General features: G+C 39.6%; 1 protein-coding gene across 10 annotated transcripts in view; it reads left to right on the forward strand.

Annotated features, from left to right (window-relative positions):
* Positions 1-23,282, forward strand: part of tcf4 (transcription factor 4) — a 258,359-nt gene that overhangs the window by 158,114 nt on the left and 76,963 nt on the right. The window contains exon 1 of one of the 10 annotated variants that reach the window (XM_012920827.5): positions 17,631-18,342. The exons of 8 other annotated variants lie outside the window; for them this stretch is intronic. In XM_012920827.5, coding sequence (XP_012776281.1) covers positions 18,274-18,342 — 69 coding nt within the window. In that variant the 5' untranslated portion in view covers positions 17,631-18,273. Of the gene's footprint in view, positions 1-17,630; positions 18,343-23,282 lie in introns of those variants that run through there. One more of the 10 variants, XM_012920845.5, reaches the window with a different exon arrangement.

Here is a 23,282-nt window from a genome sequence, read left to right on the forward strand (position 1 = left end):
GGTGGTCCAGACAGTGTTTGAGCCAAGGATATGTGTTTTATTCTCATTTTCTGCTCTACTGTTGGAAGTAGATGAACGCTCAACAGCGGACTTTAATTAACTTAGATCATTTCTGTATGATTTTTAATTGTTTTATGGGCCATTTTGGGGGGGGAAACAAGTGTATATGAAGTGACAAGATGACAGAATCAGAAATATATTTGGGAGGATACTTGAGTTTTAATATTGAGTCATATTGTTCAGTGTTTTCTCAAGGCCTCACTGTCTTTGTGCAGTTTAGTTGTTTTAAAGCGAGATAAATTGATAAGTGGCCACTAGGGGCAGTAGCAGCAGATTTCTAGGCCATACAGTGATTATTTCTTTTTTGCATATAAAACACTTCCGTATTTGGTGACTTGTACACTTAATTTGATGACTTTAGAAGCAATAACAGTGTTTTAGTCTCAAATTAAACTTTTTTGATGTTTTGAGACACAATGTATTTATGTAAATGGACTAATGCTTTCTGGAACATTTTGTGTAAGTTTAGCATCTTTCAGCTTGGTTTCAGTGATATTTGACAACTTCCATTAGATCAAGATGTTTTTTGCCTTTCTTTCCTTAATTCATTGGCTGTTACGGTGAGATTTTCTCTATGTTTAAGGAACGTCGATACTCTCTGTATCTGTACATTGTTTAGTTTGACTTGTTTTTCCCTGTTGTCGTGTTGCTGCCCTCCCGTATGCTCCAGCGTGTGAGTGCACTTCATTTAAGCAAAAAGTCTTGACTGTTTTCTCTCATCTCTCCACTGCGGGCGATGGGCCTCTTTCTTTTAATTAATTCTTTTCTCTTTTTTTTTTGTCTCCCTGCGCCACAAGTTTGTTATTGTTGTTTGTCAAATTTTGTTTGCTGAGTTGATGATTTACTTTGAGAAACAATTAAACGTCACTTGAGAGGAGAGCGTGGGACGTCTTTGTAATCAAAAGGAAATTAGGCATCAGTTGCTAACATTAGCAGGTTGCAGAGTGCCGTCTCGCTGTTGTTTTTCTTTGTTTGGTGTTAGGAGTATATCAGCTCTCTCTGCTTTTCCCCCCTGCTTTAGATATCATTGTTTTTGTTAATTTGTCGTTCAAGCTGATAAAGTCTCCAGCTCCTCCTCGGAGCTTTGCTAATGTTGACTGAATTAATAATAAAACACAGTCATAGTTATAAAGATTATCCCCAAAATCGACTCTAATGAAGCCATGAAGATGAAGCTGTTAAAGGGAGTGGAAATAAATTGTATGTGCTTGTTGGATCTTCATTATTTAGTCCATTTGTAGCTTTTTTTCCTTCTTTTTTTTTGAAGGGGGAATAATAACACAAACACACAAACATCCACTCTCTCACACACAGTTACCTCACCACTGTAGGAGCAGCCATGTTTTACAGATTCATCCTGTGTGACTTCTTGTTTTCACGGTTTAAATGTGAATATTATTTTACATTTTCACATTCTGGAAAAATGGCATCTGTTTATTTATAGCTTTGGATTGTGGATTTTTTCCTTTAAAATTGAGACAATAAATATAGCAAATCTTAAATCAAAGCACAATACATTATTTAATTTTCAATACTATAAATGATGGTTTCTCAAAAGTAAAGAAGTGTTTGTAGTCGGAAAAGCTTTTTAATAATTCAGTAATGTTGAAATTGTTACATTTTATCCATCATGATGTAGTAAATATCATTTATTCCTCAGAGTATGTTATTATTATATTATCTTGGAGGTTTCCTACTTTACAGTAAAATATCTTAACAACAGGTTTCACTTCTTTTAGCAAAAGTTAATATGTGATTATTTTTGATCTGTAACTCATTTGTCACCAAATCTAAATGACACTTAAAGCACTTAAAGTGTATTTGTACAAAAAAACCCAAGGCAACAGATTTGACTTTTAAGAATAGCAAACAGCCATAAAAGTGCATTTTTACCTGAAGCTCATCATTCAGTATTTTAATTTCTAATTTAAAGGATCCAGAGTGTGAAGAGTCTCATCTTCAGCTCCCTACCAGCAGAAGCCTTTAAAGACAGACCTTCACTTCCTTTGATTTTAGGCTTTTAAAGAAGGACTCCTGGGGTGTCAACATTTTATGTGGCTTATTTAAAAAAAAACAAAAACACAACTCCTTGTAGGGTAAATATTTTCAAACCCTGAGATTAAATCCTCTTCGGTGATCTGACCAGGGCGATCTGCTCCCATCTCTGGCTATTTCTTCTCTCTCTCTCACTCACTCTCTCTCTCTCTCTCCTCAGCTCAGATGTGGTTTTGTTTAAAGTCGACAGCGTTAATTAAATTAAGCCAGGTCTTGCAGAAGGCACAGTAGGAGAGCCAGCGGTCCCCGGTGGGCCGCGGGTGGAGGAGAGATGAAGAGTGGGGGGAGTGGAGAGCAATGGTGGTGGTGGTTGAAGGGGGGTACAGGGAAACTTTTTAGTGAGCCATACTGCCCCCTTCAGACAACCCCAGATGCTACAGAGAGGCTGCCTACCAGTGAACTGCTGTGTTGTCTGTTTCCTGCATCGTGTGAAGGCAGCTGTGTGGTTTTAGATACGCAGGGTTTGAAAGGTGTGATCAAAAATTTTATTTTTGTTTTTTGTAATAAGGAAAAAGTTATTTTAAAAGGGCAACAGTTCAATTGCCCAAAGTATGCGGACAGACTTACCCTGTGCTGCTGTAGTGATCTGCATTTCAGGTCAGATTTCAGATGCACTGAGGTGCATCACTGCTGCACCTCAGTAATGCTAATCACACTCGTGGTTCCAACTAATTTTGGTTTTGGATGAAGCTGCACCAAATTAACACAAGTAATTACACACACACACATATGTATATATATATATATATGTATGTATATATGTGTGTGTATATATGTGTGTATATATATATATGTATATGTGTGTATATATATATATGTATATATATATTAATTACACACACACATACATAGAGAAAGACAGAAAGAGAGAGAGTAATAATTAGAAAGCCCAATTTGTTCTATATTTTGGAACAGCAGAACAGAAACATTAATAGTATGAAAGAATAAATGTTCTTCTTATTTAATAAAATAAAGGCAGATTTATGAGATATATTTGCGAGCCTGCAGAAAGTAGTAAGTTGTGTTTACTCTCTTGTCTTTTGGTCAAACTGGTTGCACTTGTTTCTGTGAATCCACTTTGTTACAAAAATTAAAAAAAAAATTGAAAAGCACACAGTGACCTCACCTCCTCGTGTGTGAAGTGGTGCTGAAAATGAAGTGTCTGCGTGTGCGCGTTTCTGTGTTAGCATGCTGCTCAAATTAGCGGCGTTGTACCCGGCCTTGGCAGAAGATGAAACGAGAAGGAGGCTGCAGAGAAGGAGGGGTGACAGAGAGAGCACTCGCATGCAGCTTTGACATGTATAAAAATAACATAAAATGTCCAGTCTTTTTTTATAACATTGTTACAAATTGCTGTATTTGCATCATTGGTAAAAATCACTGCCTCTCAGTTTCATTCATGCTTCCATGTAACCATTAAAACCCATGAGTGAAAGTGGCTTCAGACTCATGGGTATATTGTGGGGGGATTTAAGGTAAGCTCTGATTTAAAACAGTAATGGACTTGGTGGACATAACGCAGGAACTCGAGTTTAGGTGTGAATGCTGCCGTTGTCCTGCAGCCACAGCTTCAGTGTTTATTCTGAAGAAATCCAGAGAGCAGCTTCAGCCAGAGATGACCTCATGGTTTAACTGCTAAACACACACACATACACACTTACGCACACACACTGACAGCTGTGTGTGCAGTTATGTTTTGCGGATGCTTCAGTGACTCATTCCACTTGAAAAAGCTGCAGAAATGCCTTTAAAATACGAGTCGGTCCGCCTCCTGCCTTTTTACAACTGCTTTAGCACAACTTATACATTAATCAAATGGCATTGTTAAAAAGAATTGTTGAGAAAGAGAGTCCACGTGGATGTGCGTTCTTTGTGCGTGTGTGTCTATAAGCTATTTGCTTGGCTCTCAGCCCCAAAATGTCCCACACTGCTGCACCCCGACCGCCATTTTGTGTCAGATGGGAAGCTGACTAATTGAATTACAAAGCATCCATTTGTGTGTGTGTGTGTGTGTGTGTGTGTGTGTGTGTGTGTGTGTGTGTGTGTGTGTGTGTGTGTGTATATTGCTCTGTATGAGTGTCTGTGTACATGGATGCATGTGTTGTTTGTGCAGATCCTCTTGTCCAAAAAAGGACTTTGTTTGACATAAAACTAAACCTTCCACACAAATAGCATGCACAGTATATACATAGCTTACACAAATGTAGCTTATACCGCTCAGTTCTGTTTAAAAGTCCACATTTAAACTCACTTAAATGATAAATATTTAAAGGAAACGTAACACTCGAACAGCTTCAATTGTGTTTTTGACCAATTTGGTTACTCAGCTGCTAAAAGGCCGGGGGTGGGGCTTGTTTTTGACTTAGAGCACAGGGTGGTAACAGCAGTGTAATTGCTTGCATAGTCTTGCTATAACTATGTTTTTAACATGTTTTGCTAATGTTACCCTGGCTTTTGTCCCATTTCCCATAATCTACCTAACAGTTACTACTGTATAGCCCCTTAAATTATACTACTCTGTCTCAGATGTTCAATTACAAATCTTTCAATCTAATGATAAGTCTATGTTGTCTTAGCTTATAATGGTTGGTTCACATCTTATGCCAATGTCATGTCATTTTGTCATTTCCATAGTTACAGTCTTAGCAAAAAGAAAGCACATGCTCTTGAAGTTCCAATGTTCTTTAAGGTAAAAAATAATAATCTGATCCTTAGCAGGTCTTAAAACGAGGTCAATACAACCTCATATGAACTGTAAAACAGTCATTAATTATTAATAATTAATTATTGCCATAATAGCAACTTTAATAGGAATAAAGAGGATAAATAGCAGTTAGGTGCTGTTGGGCAAATGCACTAATGCAAGGAGGAACTAGACCTCAGAGGGGAGAGAATTTCCAAACAATTTGAAGGCCGTCATTCTATAGTGACAAAGATTCTTCACAAGTGGAAAATATTAAAGACAGTTATCAGTGTTCCCACCAGTAGACATGCCAGCAGAACATGAAATGCTCAGAGAAACTGCAAAAAAGCCAAGAGTTCAGACTCTACACACTTCAGTTAGTATTTTAAATATTAATGTTTGTGAGAGTAGATTTAGGAAAAGACTGAACATGTGTGACTCATTTGGAACACCTCTTTTCTCTAAAAAGAACATGGCAGTACAGTTTAAGTTTGCAAACATGCATCTGAACAAACCACAAGAACTCTGAAAAAATGTTCTTTTGACAAATAAGAGCAAATTGGTTCTTTTTGACCAAAATGCACAGCATCACATACAAAGTCTATCAGCAGGAATACCTCAAACCATCTGTCAAGCATGGTGGTGGAGGGCTGAAGATTTGGGTTTGTTTTCCAGCCACTGGACCTGGGCATTGTTGCATATCAAAGTACTCTAGAGTCAGATGTGAGGTCATCGGTGCAACAGGCCAGTGATCCCAAGCACAGCAGCAAATCTACAGCAGAGTGGCTGAAAAAGAAAAGAATCAACTAGCCATCAATGACTGGGTCATTGATGGCTAGTTGAAGTGAATGCTTCTGTAGGCTATTGAATCAAGGGGTCCACTTTGTTTTTCACATGCTACTTCTCTACTTTGGCTTATTTTTTGATAAATAAATAATTACACAATGCGCTTATTTTAACATAATCACAATCATAATCTATCTGGAAGTTTAGCTTGATCTTGAGCTGTTAGATGTAGAGTTGGGGAAGTCATGAAATAAACTGATGTGCCAAAGCGTCTATCAATACTGCCAGCCCTCAATGACCAACAAACAAGCCTGGCTGAATACAGTCCTTGGTATTTGTCAAGTTTTCCACTTAGTTGCTGATCCTTCAATTTGAACTTTGTTGTACTTTAGAGAAAGGATAGCAGTTTTTCTTCCACAACTGCCTCAGGACTTGAAATCTTCGCTGTCAATGAAATGACCTCGGCCAAGGGATGTTTGCTGCCCTTCTGTCCTTGTGAGGACATTTGGCTTTTACAAAAGCCTCCCTCGCTTTGTCTCACACACACACACACACACACACATGCATGCACACACATACAGGAGTGCCTGCTGCAAATGTGAAGGTTTCCCAGTGCATTCCTGAGCCCAAATATTTGGCTGCAACAACCAGCAGCAGAGAGCGGCACTCTGATTTGCTCCAAGGCTGAGAGGGAAATGACATGTTGTCACACACACAATCATTGGCAGACTCACACACATACGCACACACACACACACCAATATGCTTTTATTATATACTACAACGTGAAACGTGCATCACTTACAGGAACAAGAGGATAATACATTTAAAACACTAACATTGTTTATAACGTAAGGATCAGATTCACTAGCAGTGGATTTCTGACAGCAGTGATCATAAATACTATAATCTTCCATTTTTCCCACCCTTGTTGCTTATCAGTTCTCACATGTTTAGAGCTTCCTTGAATGCACCACCAAGTTGTGTTTGGAGAGCGATGCCTGCTGACAGCTAATTGCTCTGTGATCTTAACATGAAAAGTTGTCAAAAAACAGTTTTCAAGTGGTAAAATGAATTTGTGATCACAAAAAAAAGAAAAAAAAACGGAATGTGAGATAATTATGGGCACTTTACACACAGTTGCTGCATTTTGATGACTTTTAAGCTTTAATGTCTCAGGCTGAAATGCACTGCACACCGAAAAAGAGATTGTACGAGTTTATGAAAACCTCAGCTTGAGAGGTGATAAATACTATCTGAATCACTTTGAGAGTTTGGTGAAGAAAGACAAGAACCAGAAATATGGGAGAGGAAAACTTCTGGCAAGAAAAAATGAAGATCAAGATTTAAAAAAACAACAACAAAAAAGAACAGGCTGTTGGTGTGACGAGAGTGCTGCCTAGAAGAAAAGCTGTATCTTAGTGATCTGAATATCAGCCTTTTAACACACGTGTGAGACACACACACACACCCTGTCGTGTGGCGGTAATGCGCGCTGGTGGTGTGGATTAGCTTCATCTCTAATCATTGTTTTCATTCTGACACGGTCTGTGTAAAGCATACCTGAACACAAAGCGCTGAGTGGGTCTTTCTTTCAGTAGCAGGAAGAACTGCTCAGCAGGAGGACCGCAGGTTTCACACTGAGTCAGACCTCGGAAACTGGTCTCAGGTTTGATTGGTGAACAAACCGCAAGTTATCCTAATTCCCATTAAAGTCATTGAAAACTAGCTGTAGGCAAGTATCCAGCATGGTTTTACTGCATATGAGCCAGAACGAGAAAAACTCTCCACAGTATTTGGCTCCAAATCTAAAATGTAATACTTAAAAGATTTTCTCAAAAGGAGCATTTCAATCCACCTTTCTATTTCTATCCACACATGCCTGTAGACCTTATATGAATCAAAGTGTTGTCTTTGCAAGAATCCTTTAGGAATTTCTATATTAGATTACAGCCGTTCAGAATATATTGTGAGTTTGTCTCCCAAAAATCCTGAATTGGAATCTATGGGAGATTTACAAACAGCAAAGGTGATAGAAGTAAAGCTTTTCAAAACTAATTTGTAGACGAACTTTAATTTGTTTAAATCAAATTTTACTGGTGATCCTAAAAATGCCTCACTATTATCATCTACAGTTCCAGCAGAAAATGCTTTGTGACATATCTACAGGGAACATTTAAATGTAAAAAATACAAAAGTAATGTCCACTTAAAACTCTTTTACATATGCAAAGCATGCTGTCTTTGCTCACCTTAAGAATACAGCTAATTAAATGGTTGCACTGATAAATCCTTGGTGTTTTAACAGAATCAGAGTAGTTTGCACTCATGCTAACAGCTGGTGCTGTAGGCAAAATGCAGATGTCAGCAAGCTAACACAAGTTCTGACGAGGCTGACTGTGCCCGGACCAAATCTGACTGAGGCGTCTTCTTGTTTAAAGAGACTTTTTTCTGCCCGCCGTTTCCAAATAATGGGCAGGAAATTAAAAACAAGAGGAAATTGTTGGGTACTCTTACTATGTAAAGTGCTTGGAGAAGACTATTGTTGTGGTTTGTGGATAAATAAATTGATTGGTCCAGACTAAATTGAGCTGTTCCAGAAGTAAGGCAAGCTCATTTAATTCCCTCTTATATTTTTAGCATTTCTAATAGCCAAACTTAAAGCTTCGGGGGGAAAAGCATGCTGTGGATGTAAATAAAAATAGAGTAATGTGTTCAGAAAATATCCGAAGCTAATGAGCACTCTTTTCTACAACCCTCACATAGCTCTGACATTTAACCTCACTGGCTAAATGTTAGAAATTAATGGAAGAGTCGAGTTCAGGAATGGGTGAAGGTGCTGTGGTTTATAGGGTTACTGAAGTTGGGCTAGCTGGTATATAATAATGTGCTACGTGGTAGCTAGCTACACAGCTATGGTTAGCATAACATAAACACAGTGAAGCTGGAGGATGAACGCTAACTTTTTTCCAAGCACGGCAGGATGCTGTAAACAGACCAGCCTTAAGTCAGAAGAACAACTGAGATAATCCATCCGCAATATGAGGTTAGTCATTAATTTATTGCTGCATGGGCTGGGCTGTAGTTACATCGTAAGATTTTAAAAAGTCAGCTTGAAATTAAACAGTGGTAATAAAAACCGAGAGAGGCCGACAGTGATCACTGCTCTTTTTTGGGGGGCTTGTTCAGATTAAATAGAACAAGATACAAAACATTAAAACATGTTAAAAACACAACAGCCTTAATAAACACAAAGTAGTTTGGATCCGGAAGCAGGGTTCATATGTCATCACTTAGAGACTGGACTATATTTTGAAAAGAAGGAATTTGAAAGGAGTGGCAAAATGCAGGAAATATAAAAGGCCTGCACCATATTTCATAGTAATCGAACTAATAGTTGAAAATTCAGTAGAAGCACATCATAGGAAGACCAAAACAAGTTCTTAAATTTCAGCTTCAGGGAGTGATAACGTTCAGGGAATGTGCCGCCTGTTTGAGTCATATTAAGTGGTAATCAGCTGAAATCATCTGAGCTGGTGATGCCCTACATTCTTTGATTGATGAGCAGTTGAAGGGCATTCGTACTCTGAGGTTAAGGTAGTGATGAGACAGCAGATTGGGATTTAAACAAGAAATTAGGTAATACTAGCTTAGCATGTGTCAGAAGTCAACGTTGTAGATGCTGAGTGAAACAGATCACCTTTATCTCGCTCTGGACTCCGTGACTAATTTATGGACTTCAATACAGCACTTGGTCAAAGAAATTACATTAAATCACTTTAAATGTCTCACTATGGTTAAGAAGTTACATATTGTTCTTCCTGCAGAGGTACCTGAAATAGCAAATTTTAAAAATAACATAATTTATCAAAAGTCAGTGTGGCCAGTGTCGCCAACTATGGTGATGACACAAAGCTCGTCTTAAATCAACAAGTTATCCCCCTCCTCCTTTCCCAGATCTTCCTTGATCCACAAACTGCAGGAAGTTGAAGTTGGAAGCCCCCCCCCCCCCGCCCTTTTTTTTCTCGCTAACCCCCCACCGAAGAGCTTCCCTCCAATTTGTTGAATTTCTCAAAATGTTCCGTTTGTTAGGCTGAAAAGAAAATCACAGAAAAATCACCATAAGGGCTGCTTTGCATTTTTAATTAAGAAACTAACATATGAATATATTTGCATATTATTGAGTTGCAGATTAAATCATGCATACATAATTAGCGTGCAGCAGCGCTCGCTTGTTCCTCTCTCTCTCTCTCTCTCTCTCTCTCTCTCCGTGCACTGTGCTTACTGCTTTTTTGGCAAGCTGTGGTTCTGATGGATGCCAGACACACACACACACACACACACACACACACACACCTACCTTGTTCAGACTCTCTAACACACACACCCTCTCCAAACACTTTTGGGACTCTGTTTCTCTGCAACTCTCGCTCTCAGTTTGTATTTGGGAGGAAAATGAGCTTCTGATTTTCTCCGTCAGAATTGAGGCCACGTCAGGTTTTTGATCCTGATTACACCAGAGAGAACTCCTTCTTTCTCTCTTCCTTTTGTCACAGAACCGATTTAAAAAACATCAGTATAGCTTGGTTGCTGTTGTGATTTGGAATGTCACATGATTTATTTTTATTTAAAGATGTAAATCTAATCTGAAAACCCCTTAATTATCATGTGAACCATGCTGGGCAAAAATATCTGAAGTTTTTAATCACTGGATGTGAAAAGTTATGAAAAGACAACTTCACCAAATGCTGAAAAAGCTAAATGTGTGTGCCGTTACTATATTTGTAACACAACTACATTAAAGCTCCTGTTAAAACAGCTCCTCTGGGTTTCAGTCAAGCTGAAACAGAAGATGAGACTTAATGACTTCAGAAGCAGCTAGGCTACAGTTTAGAAGGATTTAGTGATCATCGAGACCTGGCTTCACCCTTACTGATGCGTGCAGCAGCAGCAGTCCAGAAGTCTTACTCTAACCAAATCCAGCTGATTGCCAAATGTAGCTTCCAGTGAATAACGTTAGCAAGCCAAGTATGAAGACACCATTTGTCCAGTATATAGGGGGAATTTGGAGCTACCAGGAGGTGGCTAGCCACTTTCCACTGGTTTAGCTTTAATCTTTTGCAGTGATGTACAGCTGGACTCCAGGACCGTCTGACATCAGTGAGGGGTTTGGTTTGCAGCAAGCACAGCTGGATTGGCTGTGGGGAGAGATGAAACAGGCCTGAAACTTCATTAGATGGAAATTATATGTCATTTAAAATATAGAGGTAGGGGACTGTGAGCAGGTTCTCAGGTTTCAGTGTGTTGGAGCTTCACTTATTAGCGAGGCTCTGACACTACTCTCTGTCTTATGAGAACTCTTTGAGCCTCAGTAATTTACATGTTGAGCTTGCTAATATGTACATTTTTTATATATTTGTATGTAATATATTTGAAGCTTTTAACCATTAGTTATTTTTAATCTCTGGCTCTTTTCCGTAGTGCATCTTTTGCCCTCTCTTCCCTCACCTGCAACTGGAGCCTGGTTCTATTGGAGGTTTTCTCCCGTTAAAGGGAGTTTGTCTTTCCCACTGTCACCAAGTACTTGCTCATGGGGGATTGTCTGATTTTGGGGGGTTTCTCTCTGTTATTGTAGATCATCTTGAGGCGACTGTTGTTGTGATTTGGTGCTATATGAAAAATTAAAACAGAGTTGAGTTGAATAAAATTTAATTTGTCATCATAATGAGGCAGTTTTTAAATGTAAGTAAGCCAGGTATGTGGCTATACTTGAGCCCTGTTTATTTTCACAAACTTAATGAATTGTAGTGATTCTGCAGTATGAACAGGGGGAATATTTCATGTACTGTTGCAATGACTCAAACATCAGTCACTGCTTGAGTCATTGCACCGGACACATCACTGGACTGTTTGAGTTCTTCATTGCAATCTAATGAGCCCCTCTGTTAAATAAAATCATGTGCATCTTGACATAAAAATTATAACACAGGCAAGTGTGGCCATTGTTGCTGAATTGCCGTTGCAGTGTTGCTTCAGCTGTGATCTGATGGATATTTGCAAATATGGAAGCTTGTTGGTTGATGTGACAGACTCTAAGGCCAGCTTAACTTTGCTTTGTTGTCCAGCAAGGGTTGAGCGTCAGTTTGTACATTCATGTCACCTTCTTCCACTCTGTTTACCAGTAGTGAACACAGCATTACAGTACAGTATGCTCCTCTCTTGTATATGTGTGTGTCTGTGGGTTGCTTGTAGGGGATGCACCAATCCCATATTTGGATTAAATCTTTGTAAGATCCTAAATCAGAAAGCTAGATCCAACATTGGCAACGAAGACCTGTTTAGATTGCTTATATGTTGTTCTTATGTTAACCGTATATATGTTATATATATATATATATATATATATGCTAGCAGCATTGTGATATTTGCTAAGGATGGGATGGAGGACGCTAATAGAAAAGGGTCAGAAGTCTTTCATACCTGCAACACCGACAGCTTTTCTTTGTATGGTTTCAAAAGATTTTGACTGAATTGACATGAAAGGACAGAAAAGCTATGAGTTTCCAAGTTTATATTCTTGGGTGCATTTTCTATTTGTTCTTTTATATTTAGTTTAACAAAGTTAGGAAAGCAATGATTAAACCTGATGTAACTTTAAACAATGATTCTCAGTTTCACCCGCTTAATTTAACAGTCATAGCAGATCAGTCCCTAGCATCACCTGAAATCTAGTGGCAAGATTTTGGTGTGTGTGTGTGTGTGTGTGTGTGTGTGTGTGTGTGTGTGTGTGTGTGTGTGTGTGTGTGTGTGTGTGTGTGTGTGTGTGTGTGTGTGTGTGTGTGTGTGTGTGTGCGCGTGTGTGTGTGCGTGTGTGTGTGTGTGTGTGTGTGTGTGCCACCCGCTCTCAACTCTTCAATCCTGTTGATAACTTTATTGTTTGTAAAGTCCAACCTGCAGAATGAAAAGGCTCAAATCAAAGGCTTGCAGTAGGAGGTGGCTGTATGAGGAGAACAAAGTGCACCGTGCTGAGTGTGTGTTTAAGAGAGAGAGAGAGTTTGTAGACCTTTAGCAATTGCTGCACCATGTGAGGAAGAGAGAGAGAAAATCAAAGGAAAAAAGAAAAAAAGATGAAAGTGAAGAAAGAAAAAAAGGAACATAAAAAACGTAAGAAAATTAAAGCCAGAAAAAATGGATAACAGGAAGTAATGTAAGAAACGGAAGAAAACCAGAGGAAACAAGAAAATTCAGGAGACAAAAACAGACGTCTAGAGAGGGCGAGAGACATTGAAAGAGACAAAGGATGAGACAGAGAGAGAGAGATTGACAACTGGGGGGTCGCAATTTGAAAGAAAATCCTACCAGCGTGAAATCAGGATGAAATGTGAGATTATAATTCAGTCAGGGATTAACTGTCATCTCACCAGCAAAGAGGCAGGAGGAGGCGAGGAGGAGAACTAAGGAGAAAGATAGGAATAAAAACTGGAGGAGAGAGGAAATGTACAAAAACCCAGTAACATTAAATAGTGATCATTTTTAAAAAATGACACTAACAGCATACACCCATACACCCTGACCGCTCTAGATCACCCCACATCCTTTTTTTTAGCCCCACTGCCCACTAGAAGGGGCTGTCACAATTAAATGCAGATGGACGATCGCTAAGAAATGTATTCTTTTTAATTTATGGTTTTTCAAACAGTCTGCTGTTCAGCTGTGTTATTGTTAAGAAATTTTATCCTCCCCCTCGTCTCACCTCCAGCTCGTTGCAGCAGAAGGCTGCCCCTCTCCGAGTCTGTTTCTGCTGGAGGTTTTTTCCTGTTAACATTGAGTTTTTCCTTCCCACAGTTGCCAAGTGCTTGCTTATAGAGGGTCAACTGATTGTTGGGATTTTCTCTCTAAAGCATCTATAAAGCGCCTTTTAGATGCACTGTTGTTGTGATTTGACACTGTATAAATACAATGGAAGTGAATTATTTAACACAAAAGTAATTTAATGTCTCTTACTTGCATTAGAACTTTTCATTTAATTGCACTATTGACTGTATTCCTATTCATCCTTAATGTGTGTTTTTTTAGTATTGATCTTAAGTTAAGCAATTATATGACTCTATCAGACTGCTGAGAAACACTGTGAGTGTATGAGATTGACTCTATATTTTATGATTTACAGAAGATGATTGATTTGTAGGACTTTGACCCAGATGAATGAGGTTTGTTTCCCATAGACCTTGACTTATTTTACTTTATGATTTTGTTTTAGCTAAATTTATTGGACAGAAGAAGGGGATACTGGAAAGAAAGCTTTGTGCAATCAGAATATTACAGTGTATAATAAAACAACAGTACGTGAACCCAACTGGTTCTTGGTCCCCATTCCAAAAACCCTACGAGTGCCCCTGGACATGAGCACCTTTTTTCACATGCACCCAGTATCCTGCAGTGGATTGGCAGGTCTGTTACATACTTTGATGAGATTGTACATGAATAAATTCTCTTAATCACCAAAGGATTCACAATAAGGGCTACTGACCTATTAGTAGGTTCAGTTTTCCTAGTCTGAAGTATAATTACAGCATGATAACAACTGATACTGACCAATTGCTGGGCTGATAACATTTGAAGGAGGTGGTTTTTTGTTTTGTTTCTCCCTTTCTCTCCCATCTCTCTCACTCCTCCTGTTTTACCTCCTTGTTGCTCCTCTTCTGCTTTTTTCATCCTCCATTATCTCCTTTCTTCTTCACCTGCTCTCTTTTTTCTGTATTCTTCCTTTTCCCTTGCCCCTTTCCGTTTGCTTCTCCACCCTCCTCCCTTCTCTTTGCTTTCCTCTCCTTTACCCCTTCTTTTCTTTTAATCCCTCCTTCTTCTACCTCCCACTCATCCTCCTCTCCATCTTCCCTTTCCATCCTTCTTCATCCCTTGCAGATTTGTTGACCAAGCAAGCGTCAGACAAAATTAAAAATGCTGCCTCTGCTTCTTTCCCCTCAACCGGGTCACTCTTTTTTTGGGTTTTTATATATATATATATATATATATATATATATATAAATTTTCTTTTTTTTTTTACCCCCTCCCTGCATCTCTCATCCTCCTTTTCCTCCCTCCCTTCCTTCATCCCTCCATCTCTCCCTTCATTTCCCATGCAGTCTGGTTGGGTACAATGCTGGGAGCCAGCCAGCGCTGCAGACAGATGGTCCACTTATTAGATGTGCATCAGCCCTCCCTCCCCTTCCTGCAGCTCGCTTTTTAATCAAATTAAAGCTGAAAGAAGAGGAGAGAGGGAGTGGGAGACCGAGGTAGAGTGAGAGTGAGTGAAAGAGGAGGAGAGAGAGAGTTTGGGCGGTCTCTTCCCTTGTTTTGGAGTGTATTATTTGTTTGAATAGGATGGATGATGACGATGTTAATATGAAATTTGGTAGACTGAATCACTGTCTGTCCTACGGTTTTGTTGACTGCCTGTAAGCCCCAGCACCCCCACCTTTCCCCCGTGCCTCCATCTCCTGTCGTTCTCTCTTTCTTTCTGTTTTTTTTTTTAAGGCCCACTCCACCAGTTTTACACATGAAGATCAGTTTACTTGTCAGCATTCGGGCTGCTCAGGCTGCGAAAACAATTGTCCACTGTCATCTCTGGCTCTGGAGGCACTTTGTCAAGTATGGCTAAATAACTGGTGATGTCATTGCTATGTCATTGGGGTTACCTCGACCTGGGCTTGGAAACCATAACGTCTCTTGGGATGAACCAGCGTGGGAATTTTTCACACTGATGAAAAAGTTGCATTATGAGAAATAAGAAATGTAGGAGCCAGTGTTTTTGGACCTTGTCCATCATATCTTGTGTTCTGGATGTTTAGATTTTGACTTTCCCTTATTAATGTTCCAACTTTCCAGAATCATCAGTGTCCTTGTAGATGGGTGGCAAACAAACCTGCATGTTAGTCAGACTTATTTGGAAGAGCAATATCTCGTTAATCTCCGTACCCCTCCTGGTGCAAACGGATTCGGGGTTTGTGAAAGCTTATCAAAACAACGCGATTTAAAGCAACCTGAAACATCACAATCCTTCACGCTCGGCGTTTTGGCAAATGCGGGGGAGTCTGGATATGACATAAACCTTGAATGTCAATCAGACTTACAGTGGTATCACAAAGTTTACCTTTAATTTTCCGGATCCCATCTGACAAGTTTGAATGAAACTCTGTGATCTTGTTGCAAATAAACACAGAAATATTTGTTTGAACACAACTAGAATAAAAAAAAATCCACTTTAAACAATCGCAGCCAGTTGTCTATATTATAAGTAACACTGTGTGCCAGAAAAAAAAATGCACACAATTCATTAACATGAGCAACTTTTAGGTGTTTGTGGCTCCCCCTGTAGGAGCAGTAGAAGCAGAGACTGGACGCTGTTTCATTACAGTCCACCATTTTAGACTTAAAACTCAACATAAAAAACAATCTATTTTAACTGCGCTCATTATGTATCTTGGTATTCTTTCCGTCTGCATCGATGTAGTATCATGACGAAAAAAAAGGAGAATAATAACAAATGCAATATGTTGGATTGGCTGCTAGCGTACTGCCACACTGAGCCTCCTGTCAATCAGACAACTGATGAGTGGGTTAACGATTAATGATGGGAGCAGGTTACCAAAGCAACCTAAACATGCTGTTTATGTAGAAAAAAAGGGGGCAAAACTATATATAGTCAGGCAGCTACAAAGGAGGACCAAAGAAAGCTTTTATTGTATGTGTGGTATAAGAGAATTTTATGTTGAATATATATACAGAGGAGTAAACATTATTATATCAGCCTATAAATGAGATAAGATACACAAAAGCTGTAGAACCAAGTGTGTAGAGGAAATAAGTGGGTAGGAGCAGAAATAGGAGGAAAAGGTAAGAGAGGTAAGGAGAAAGGGTAGGCTAGATGGAAATACGGGAAAAGGTAGGAAAATAAACAGGAGGAGGGTGAAAGAGTGAAGAATAGGGGAAAAGATCAAGAGAAGACAAGCGTATAAAAAGGGAAAATTAGGAAACGAAAGGGAGACAATGAAGGAGATGACAAGAAAAATAAGGGGTGAAAAGAAGAAAGAAGGGTAGGAGAGAAGGAAACACCAGAGAAGAAAGTGAGAGGAAGAGGAATGTAGGAGACAGGTGGAGGAAAAAAGTTGGGTAGAGGAAACCAAGAGAGTAGGAGAGGGGGAGAAAAATGGGGAATAAGGGAGGAGACAAGGAAGAGTAAATAAAAAAAAAATAGGAAATGAGAAATGACGAAATTAAAAGAAGGAGATGACAAGAAAACCAAGGCGTTGGGGAAAAGGAGAGGGAAACAGAAGGAAAAATACACAATTGTCACAAGAGGAAACATGGGAATATAAAAGAAATACGACAGGAGGAAACATAAAAAGAGGAAATAAACGGGAGTAGGAAAACCAAGGGGAGAGGAAGAAAAGAAAGGGGTTGGGAAAGAAGAAAATGAAGGAAGAAAGAGGATAAAAGGAAAAGAAAAACATGAGAAAAGGGAAGCGGAAAATTTAGTAAATAGTAAATGAGGGCGAAAAGAATCAGGAGAAGGAAAAAGGAGCCAAGTGTGCAAGGGAAGAAGAAAGCTAAATAAACTGAAAATTAGAAAGTGAGAGGAAAGGAGGAAGAAAGCAGGGGATGAGGAAATGGGATAAAGGCCTTAATAAAGAAAAAGAAAAGAAGATGAAAAAATAAAATGGGAGGACATGAGACAGAAGGGTGGACCATCCGAAGGAAATATAATGGCAAAGGAGACAAGGAAGAGGAAACCAGACAGTAATTTAAAGGAGAAGGGAGAGAATAAGGCCTAAGTAGGAGCCAGAGACATAAGGAGATGACAAGGAGAAAAGGCAGCGAGGTAACAATGTAGGAAGCAAGGAGAGGAGAAGGGCAAGAGATTAAAGGAAGGACGAAAATAAGGGGCAAATAAAAGAAAGGAATGATGAGAAGGGAGGGAAAGGGGGAGTGACGAGGAGGAGTGTGTTGAAAGAAGCGCGCGGTCTGGATGCGATGGAAAAAGTGAATATTCGGTTCAGTTCAAAGGCACGCGGCGAGCTGAAGCTGCGCGAGGGAGGGAGGGACGGAGGGGAGGAGGGAGAGGGAAGGATGGCTTCCAGATTTAGTGTGGAAAGTTAAAAGAGTGTCTGCGACCGCGCGCGTGTCCGCGAGGGTCAGTGCGCGCTTATACGCCACATTTCAACCTCGCTCTCGATTTCTCTTTTTTTCCCAGTACATTTTCCGTGCGCGCGCTTTATACGTGTGCGCGTGTGAGGGAGAAGGGGAGGGGCACTTCTCTACCTCCATATCTCTCTCTCTCTCTCTCTCTCTGCCTACTTTGCATATTCCGCGTGCCTCGGCTTGGCCATATGGGAAAATGCAACTGAAGGAATTGTCGGCGGAGAAAAAAACGCGCAGGCAGGAGCACGCGAGCAGGAGCGGCGAGAGTTTGAGATCATAACAAGCCCAGGAAAAGTTCACGTAGAAGAAGAAGAAGAAGAAGCAAACAGGAGAAAGGTGGAGAAGACAAAACGAGCAGGGGCGGGGGGAGCTTAGGCTGAAAGAAACAGCAACAACATAAAAAAAAAAACAGAGAGGCACGCGGAAACAGAGAGAGAGCGCGAGGAAAGGGAGAAATAAAAGAGTTTCTTCTTTCTGTGGAGGAGAGGAACGATGTATTGTGCGTACACCATCCCCGGGATGACAGGCAGCTCACTCATGTACTACTACAACGGCAAAGCGGTAAGACAGACCCCCTCCATCAGTTCTCTTTTTTTATTATTATCATTATTCCCCCCTGTCTCCCGCGAGGGTTTGGGAGTCAGACGTGGAAACAGTCCGCGCGCGCGCGTGTGTGTGTGTGTGTGTGTGTGTGTGAAAGAGAGAGAGAGAAGGAGGTGCAGAGAGAGAGGAGGTGTGAAGGTGAAGAGCGTCGCTTTTTTTTACGCAGTAACTTCGCACAGTCGATCCGTTTGAAACGTGAACTGACTGTAAGATCACTGTGTCCGAGTGCCGGGGTTTATTTTGGGGGAATCAGACAGCGGTGGGTGCTGAGAGGAAAAATAAAAAAACCCAGTGTGTGTGAGTGTGTTTAGCGGTGAAGGTGACAGCTGTGTATGGTGCCGTGGAGTGTTTCAGCCAGACTCTTCTAAAAAGTGTGTGTACGTGTCAGAAAAGTAATATTAAAAATACAAACTGAAAAAATAGTCCCAAATCTTTTTTCTCTCTTTCAAACGGGCGCTTTAAAAGTCAGCTTGAAATAATCCGCCATGCAGCTTTTTGCTCCCATTTTTTAATGAAACAAAATAAGAGCGTCATTACTGAATTGAATTGATGCTTTTGTCGCTGTCAAGCGGAGTGACACACTTGTGGTTTTTGGGGTTTGTTTGGTTGCGTGTGTGTGTGTGTGTGTGTGTGTGTGCGTGTGTGTGCAATTCAGGAAGCTTTTCTAATTCAGCCCCAAACTGCTTAAAAGTGCCGCTTTTATTTGTCAAAACGTGGCCTCTCTGTGAACACACTCACAACCAAGAAAAATACATTTAAAGGAAACCTGAAAATGAATTCTCCTGAATTTAATTTAACATAAAAAAAAATCTGTGTTATTTATCTACTGGTTTTCATTAAAACAAAATAATTGAAGTGGACCAAAAAATAAGGTTTACCTAGCTGGATTTCTCTGTTAGTTTTTATTTAAAAGTGTAATACATTTAAAAATACTAATAGTGGCTTTCTGTCTAAAATGACAGCCAAACCACCTCCGCAAGAGCCTGTCTGACCTCTCATGAACCTGTCTGTCTCTCAATAACCCCTCACCTGTAAAACACTAGTAACAGGGTGACATGGTTTAGAGAGGAGGTGTAGTGGTGTAAAGAGAAATGAAGGTGAATGAATTTCACAAGTTTTCTCATGTTTTAAAAAAAAGGCAGGAATGTGTGCAAGCTGCAGGTGCGAATGAAGACGGACGACTGGGATTTCCTACAGATCCACCTGTCAGTGAAGTGTCTGTCTCAGTCTAACTGCTGCTTCAGATCAAAGAAGAAGAAAATGAAGAAAAACCCTTTAAAAAGAAATCTGTGATCACCATTTTATGTTTTTTTTTTTTTAAATCATATTAGATGTGATGCATTTTTTTTTTTAATTCAGTAGGTGTGATCTTGGCTTTATAAGAATATGATTTCTCTGAAATATGTCCCCAGAAATTACATTTACTGCAAAACAGGAAGATTTTTAATAATTGCTTTTTTTTTAGTGTAAGTAATTTATTTTTTTGGTTGCGAAACATTCAATTAAAGGTGTATTTTTTATTTTTAATGTAATTTGCAAGACCTTTGTTATCATCACATTTTATTAATTCACATAGGTTAATTCAAATTGAGTTTAACACATCTTTTGGTTTTATATATTTATTGTTTAGGTGCAAAAAAAGATACAGAAAATCCATTTTTTAAAATGTGAGATCACTGTCATTTCTGCCGAGTTGTTTTCAAATAGAGCTTCTGTTGTTTGAGCAGACCCTCACCAACAGTCGCTCTCTGTCTTCTCGGCGCCTGTCGGGTCTCCGGCCTTCATCTGGCCGCCGGCCGCATCGGTCCCGCACGCTGTCAAACATTGACTGCGTGCCGTTTTGTACCTGCTCTCTCGCTGTAGCTCAGGGCCTTCTTTGTATCTCTTCAGTTAGGCGATGCCACAGGCCCGGCATGGCACCGCCGCTTTGTTTGGCGGCTGGCTGCTGGATGGCACATTGTGCCGATGGTCTTGATCCGGTGCCAAGCTGCTTTCTGTCTTCACTTTAACCCCCCTGTCTCTCTCTCGCTCTGTCTCTCTGTGTCTGTGTCACAGCTTGTTTGCACCCACTGTCCGCTGGCATAAAGAGAAAACACACAAACAAGGCGATCGGTGCAAAAAAAATAAAGAAAATCATGTTTTTTGGGGTCCAGGTTTGGTGATCATGTGGTTGTAAGGGAGCACAGGCAAGCCGGTGTGTTACGGAGGTGGAAAAGTGGAGCATGAAGGGGGGAAACCTGGGGCAGGCTGGTTGGGGTTTGAGCGAAGAGGCAGAAAAGGCTCGGACAGATCTGCAGCAGCAGCGAGGCTCAGCCCGGCAAGACCATACAGTGCAGGGGCTGAATCAGGGCTTTGGTTTAGGGGGAGAGAGGGTGCGTGTATGTGTGGGAGGTGGGGAGGAGAGGAGGAGGGTGAGAGCCAAGGCCCGAGCTTCGAAGAGCGGCTGTCGGCTCGCTAACTTAAGCTCCAGCAGCTTAATGAGGTAGCAGAAAGCTCGACTAAAAACAAAAGGCCTCATTTAAAGGCGGCCTGGCCAGCCGGCTATTGTTATGCTAACACAGCATTTGAATATTCAGTAAGTTTTAATTAGGAGTCCTGAAACAGTCTGCCAAAATCCTGCAGTCCGCTCTCAGTGTGCAGCTCCAGGAAACACACACTTTAAGCACTTTAAACTGACAATTCTGCTCGTCTCAGTTTTATTTAGCATTCACAGCTTTTCCGGGACTAAAAGGAATGAATTAGTAAAATGAATTTAGAGTGTTTTTGTGCACATGCGCACACATTTTTCTAAGGCAAAATATTTCTCTCTACACAATTTAAAATAAGGTGAAAACTGGTAAATGTATTTTTTAAATAGATTCCAAGTTTTAGTTATATGAAAGAATTTCACATTAAAAACAGAGAAAGATTTACAATTCCACAGCAAAAGCATTTTAATTAGAAATTTTCTCTATGAAAGAGCTTAACAATCGCAGCCAGTCAAGAGGTCGTCAGACATGGCTGCTAAAAATGCCCGTTTTCACAGAGGACATCGATCTCATTTTCTTGCTGAATGTTTCATTCATTTTAAATGTTTCTTTGTAATAAAAATCCAGTTTCATGAATCAAAACCAAAATAATTTTAATGATGGCCATTTAAGGATATTTATAGTTATGTAACATTCGTGTTATCGAATCTGCTTTGAAGCACAGATACAGTGTAAAACATCCTCTGTTTTAAAACAAATAAAAAGCATTTCTTAACTTTTTTTCATACGTGAACGACATGAGTTCGTGATTGTTCCCTGTGTGTGTGTAAATATATATATCTATATACATCTATATATAGATATATATGTAGATTAATATACATATATCTACATATGTATGTGTGTGTGTGTGTGTGTGTGTGTGTGTGTGTGTACACATGAGGACATAGTACATAGTAAAAGCAATAGCACTTGTGTGTGTGGACATCCTGTGTGCTCAGTAGGCTGGAATTAGAGCGCAGCGTGTTATGCAATTATAACTTTATAAATAGACACATTGTGAGTGTGTGTCTTTGTATGTGTGTGCGGGCCTCTGTCTCCATCTGCTTCAGTAGTTGTGTATGAAGAAGTCACAAAAGCTGATTTTTACTCTGCATATGTATGTTCATGTGGCTAAAGTCTCATTTTCCTCTTCCATGTGTGTTTATCGTCAGGGTGTTTTCAGATTCCTTTTTCTTTTCTTTTCTTTTTAAACACCTGAAAATTAAATAAATAAATAAATAAATGTGTGCATCTGCATTTTCCTTTTTAAATCAGCTTTACTTTTCATACACCATCCCTGAACTTTTTTTTTTTTTTGCACCACTAATGCATTTGTGCTTAAAAATGTAAAGATGTGAGCGTATGTCGACGTAAGCCTTGGCCTGGGTCATTCAGTTTTTCTTCCAGCGAGTGTGTGTGTGTGTGCACGCTCTCCAGTTGGTTAAAGCCCGCCACACCGTTCAGGCTTAAACTTAATCCTTCTGCATCAGATTATCTGACACTGATGCTGCTGATACACTCACTCATGTACAAACCACTGCTGACACACACACACACACACACACACACACACACACACACACACACTGCTGTCTTGCATGTATAAAAACTATAAAAATATCTGTTTTTGATTACACATAAAGTCCCGTAAAAAAGGACAATTCCTTTGGTGATGTGTTTACTGACCGGACTTTATGAAGACGTGTGCGACACTTCTGAGCACACCTTTGTAATTGCTGTAATTTTTAGGTGTTTGTGTTCCAGTCACACATAAACCATGTTTATTTATTTAAGCATTTATTATTATGATGATAATATATCAGCTATCCATCACAAATATGGCTTTTCTGAGAAAATATAGGAGATTTTATCTCATTTCATTTAAGAAAAAAGTGAAACATGATTTAAAAATTTTATTTTCTTTGTTTAAAAAAAGTCTCTTTAGTTGATGATGACAATTTTTTGGCTCTTTTTTTGTGTGCATTTTTCATCTTTTTGGGGCACTTTATCTCTTTACCCTACATCCACTTTATGTTTTATGGGTGTGTTTCCTAATTCAAATATTTAGCGTAGAAAAAGGAGACCTCTTACTCTTTCTCATTTCTGCTCCTCATTACTAATGTAAGGGGAGGGGTAATTAGGAGGTTGTTAATGATGTCATAGTTGTCACATGCTTGAAATATAAATGTTAGATTGGCTGCTGATGCAGTGGTGATAATGAGACTTGTTTAATATGGCATAAAGGTTCATTTTTATATCCTCACTTTGTCTATGTGTGTGTGAAAAGGCTGTGTTTTGGATATTTTTTTAAATGGACTTTGGTACATTCCGGTTCACTTGCTGCAAGTATTAGACGTAGGTGCATATTTACTCTTCCTATCTATGTAG

The sequence above is a fragment of the Maylandia zebra genome, linkage group LG7, assembly GCF_041146795.1.
Source record: "Maylandia zebra isolate NMK-2024a linkage group LG7, Mzebra_GT3a, whole genome shotgun sequence".
Taxonomy (NCBI): Eukaryota; Metazoa; Chordata; class Actinopteri; order Cichliformes; family Cichlidae; genus Maylandia; species Maylandia zebra.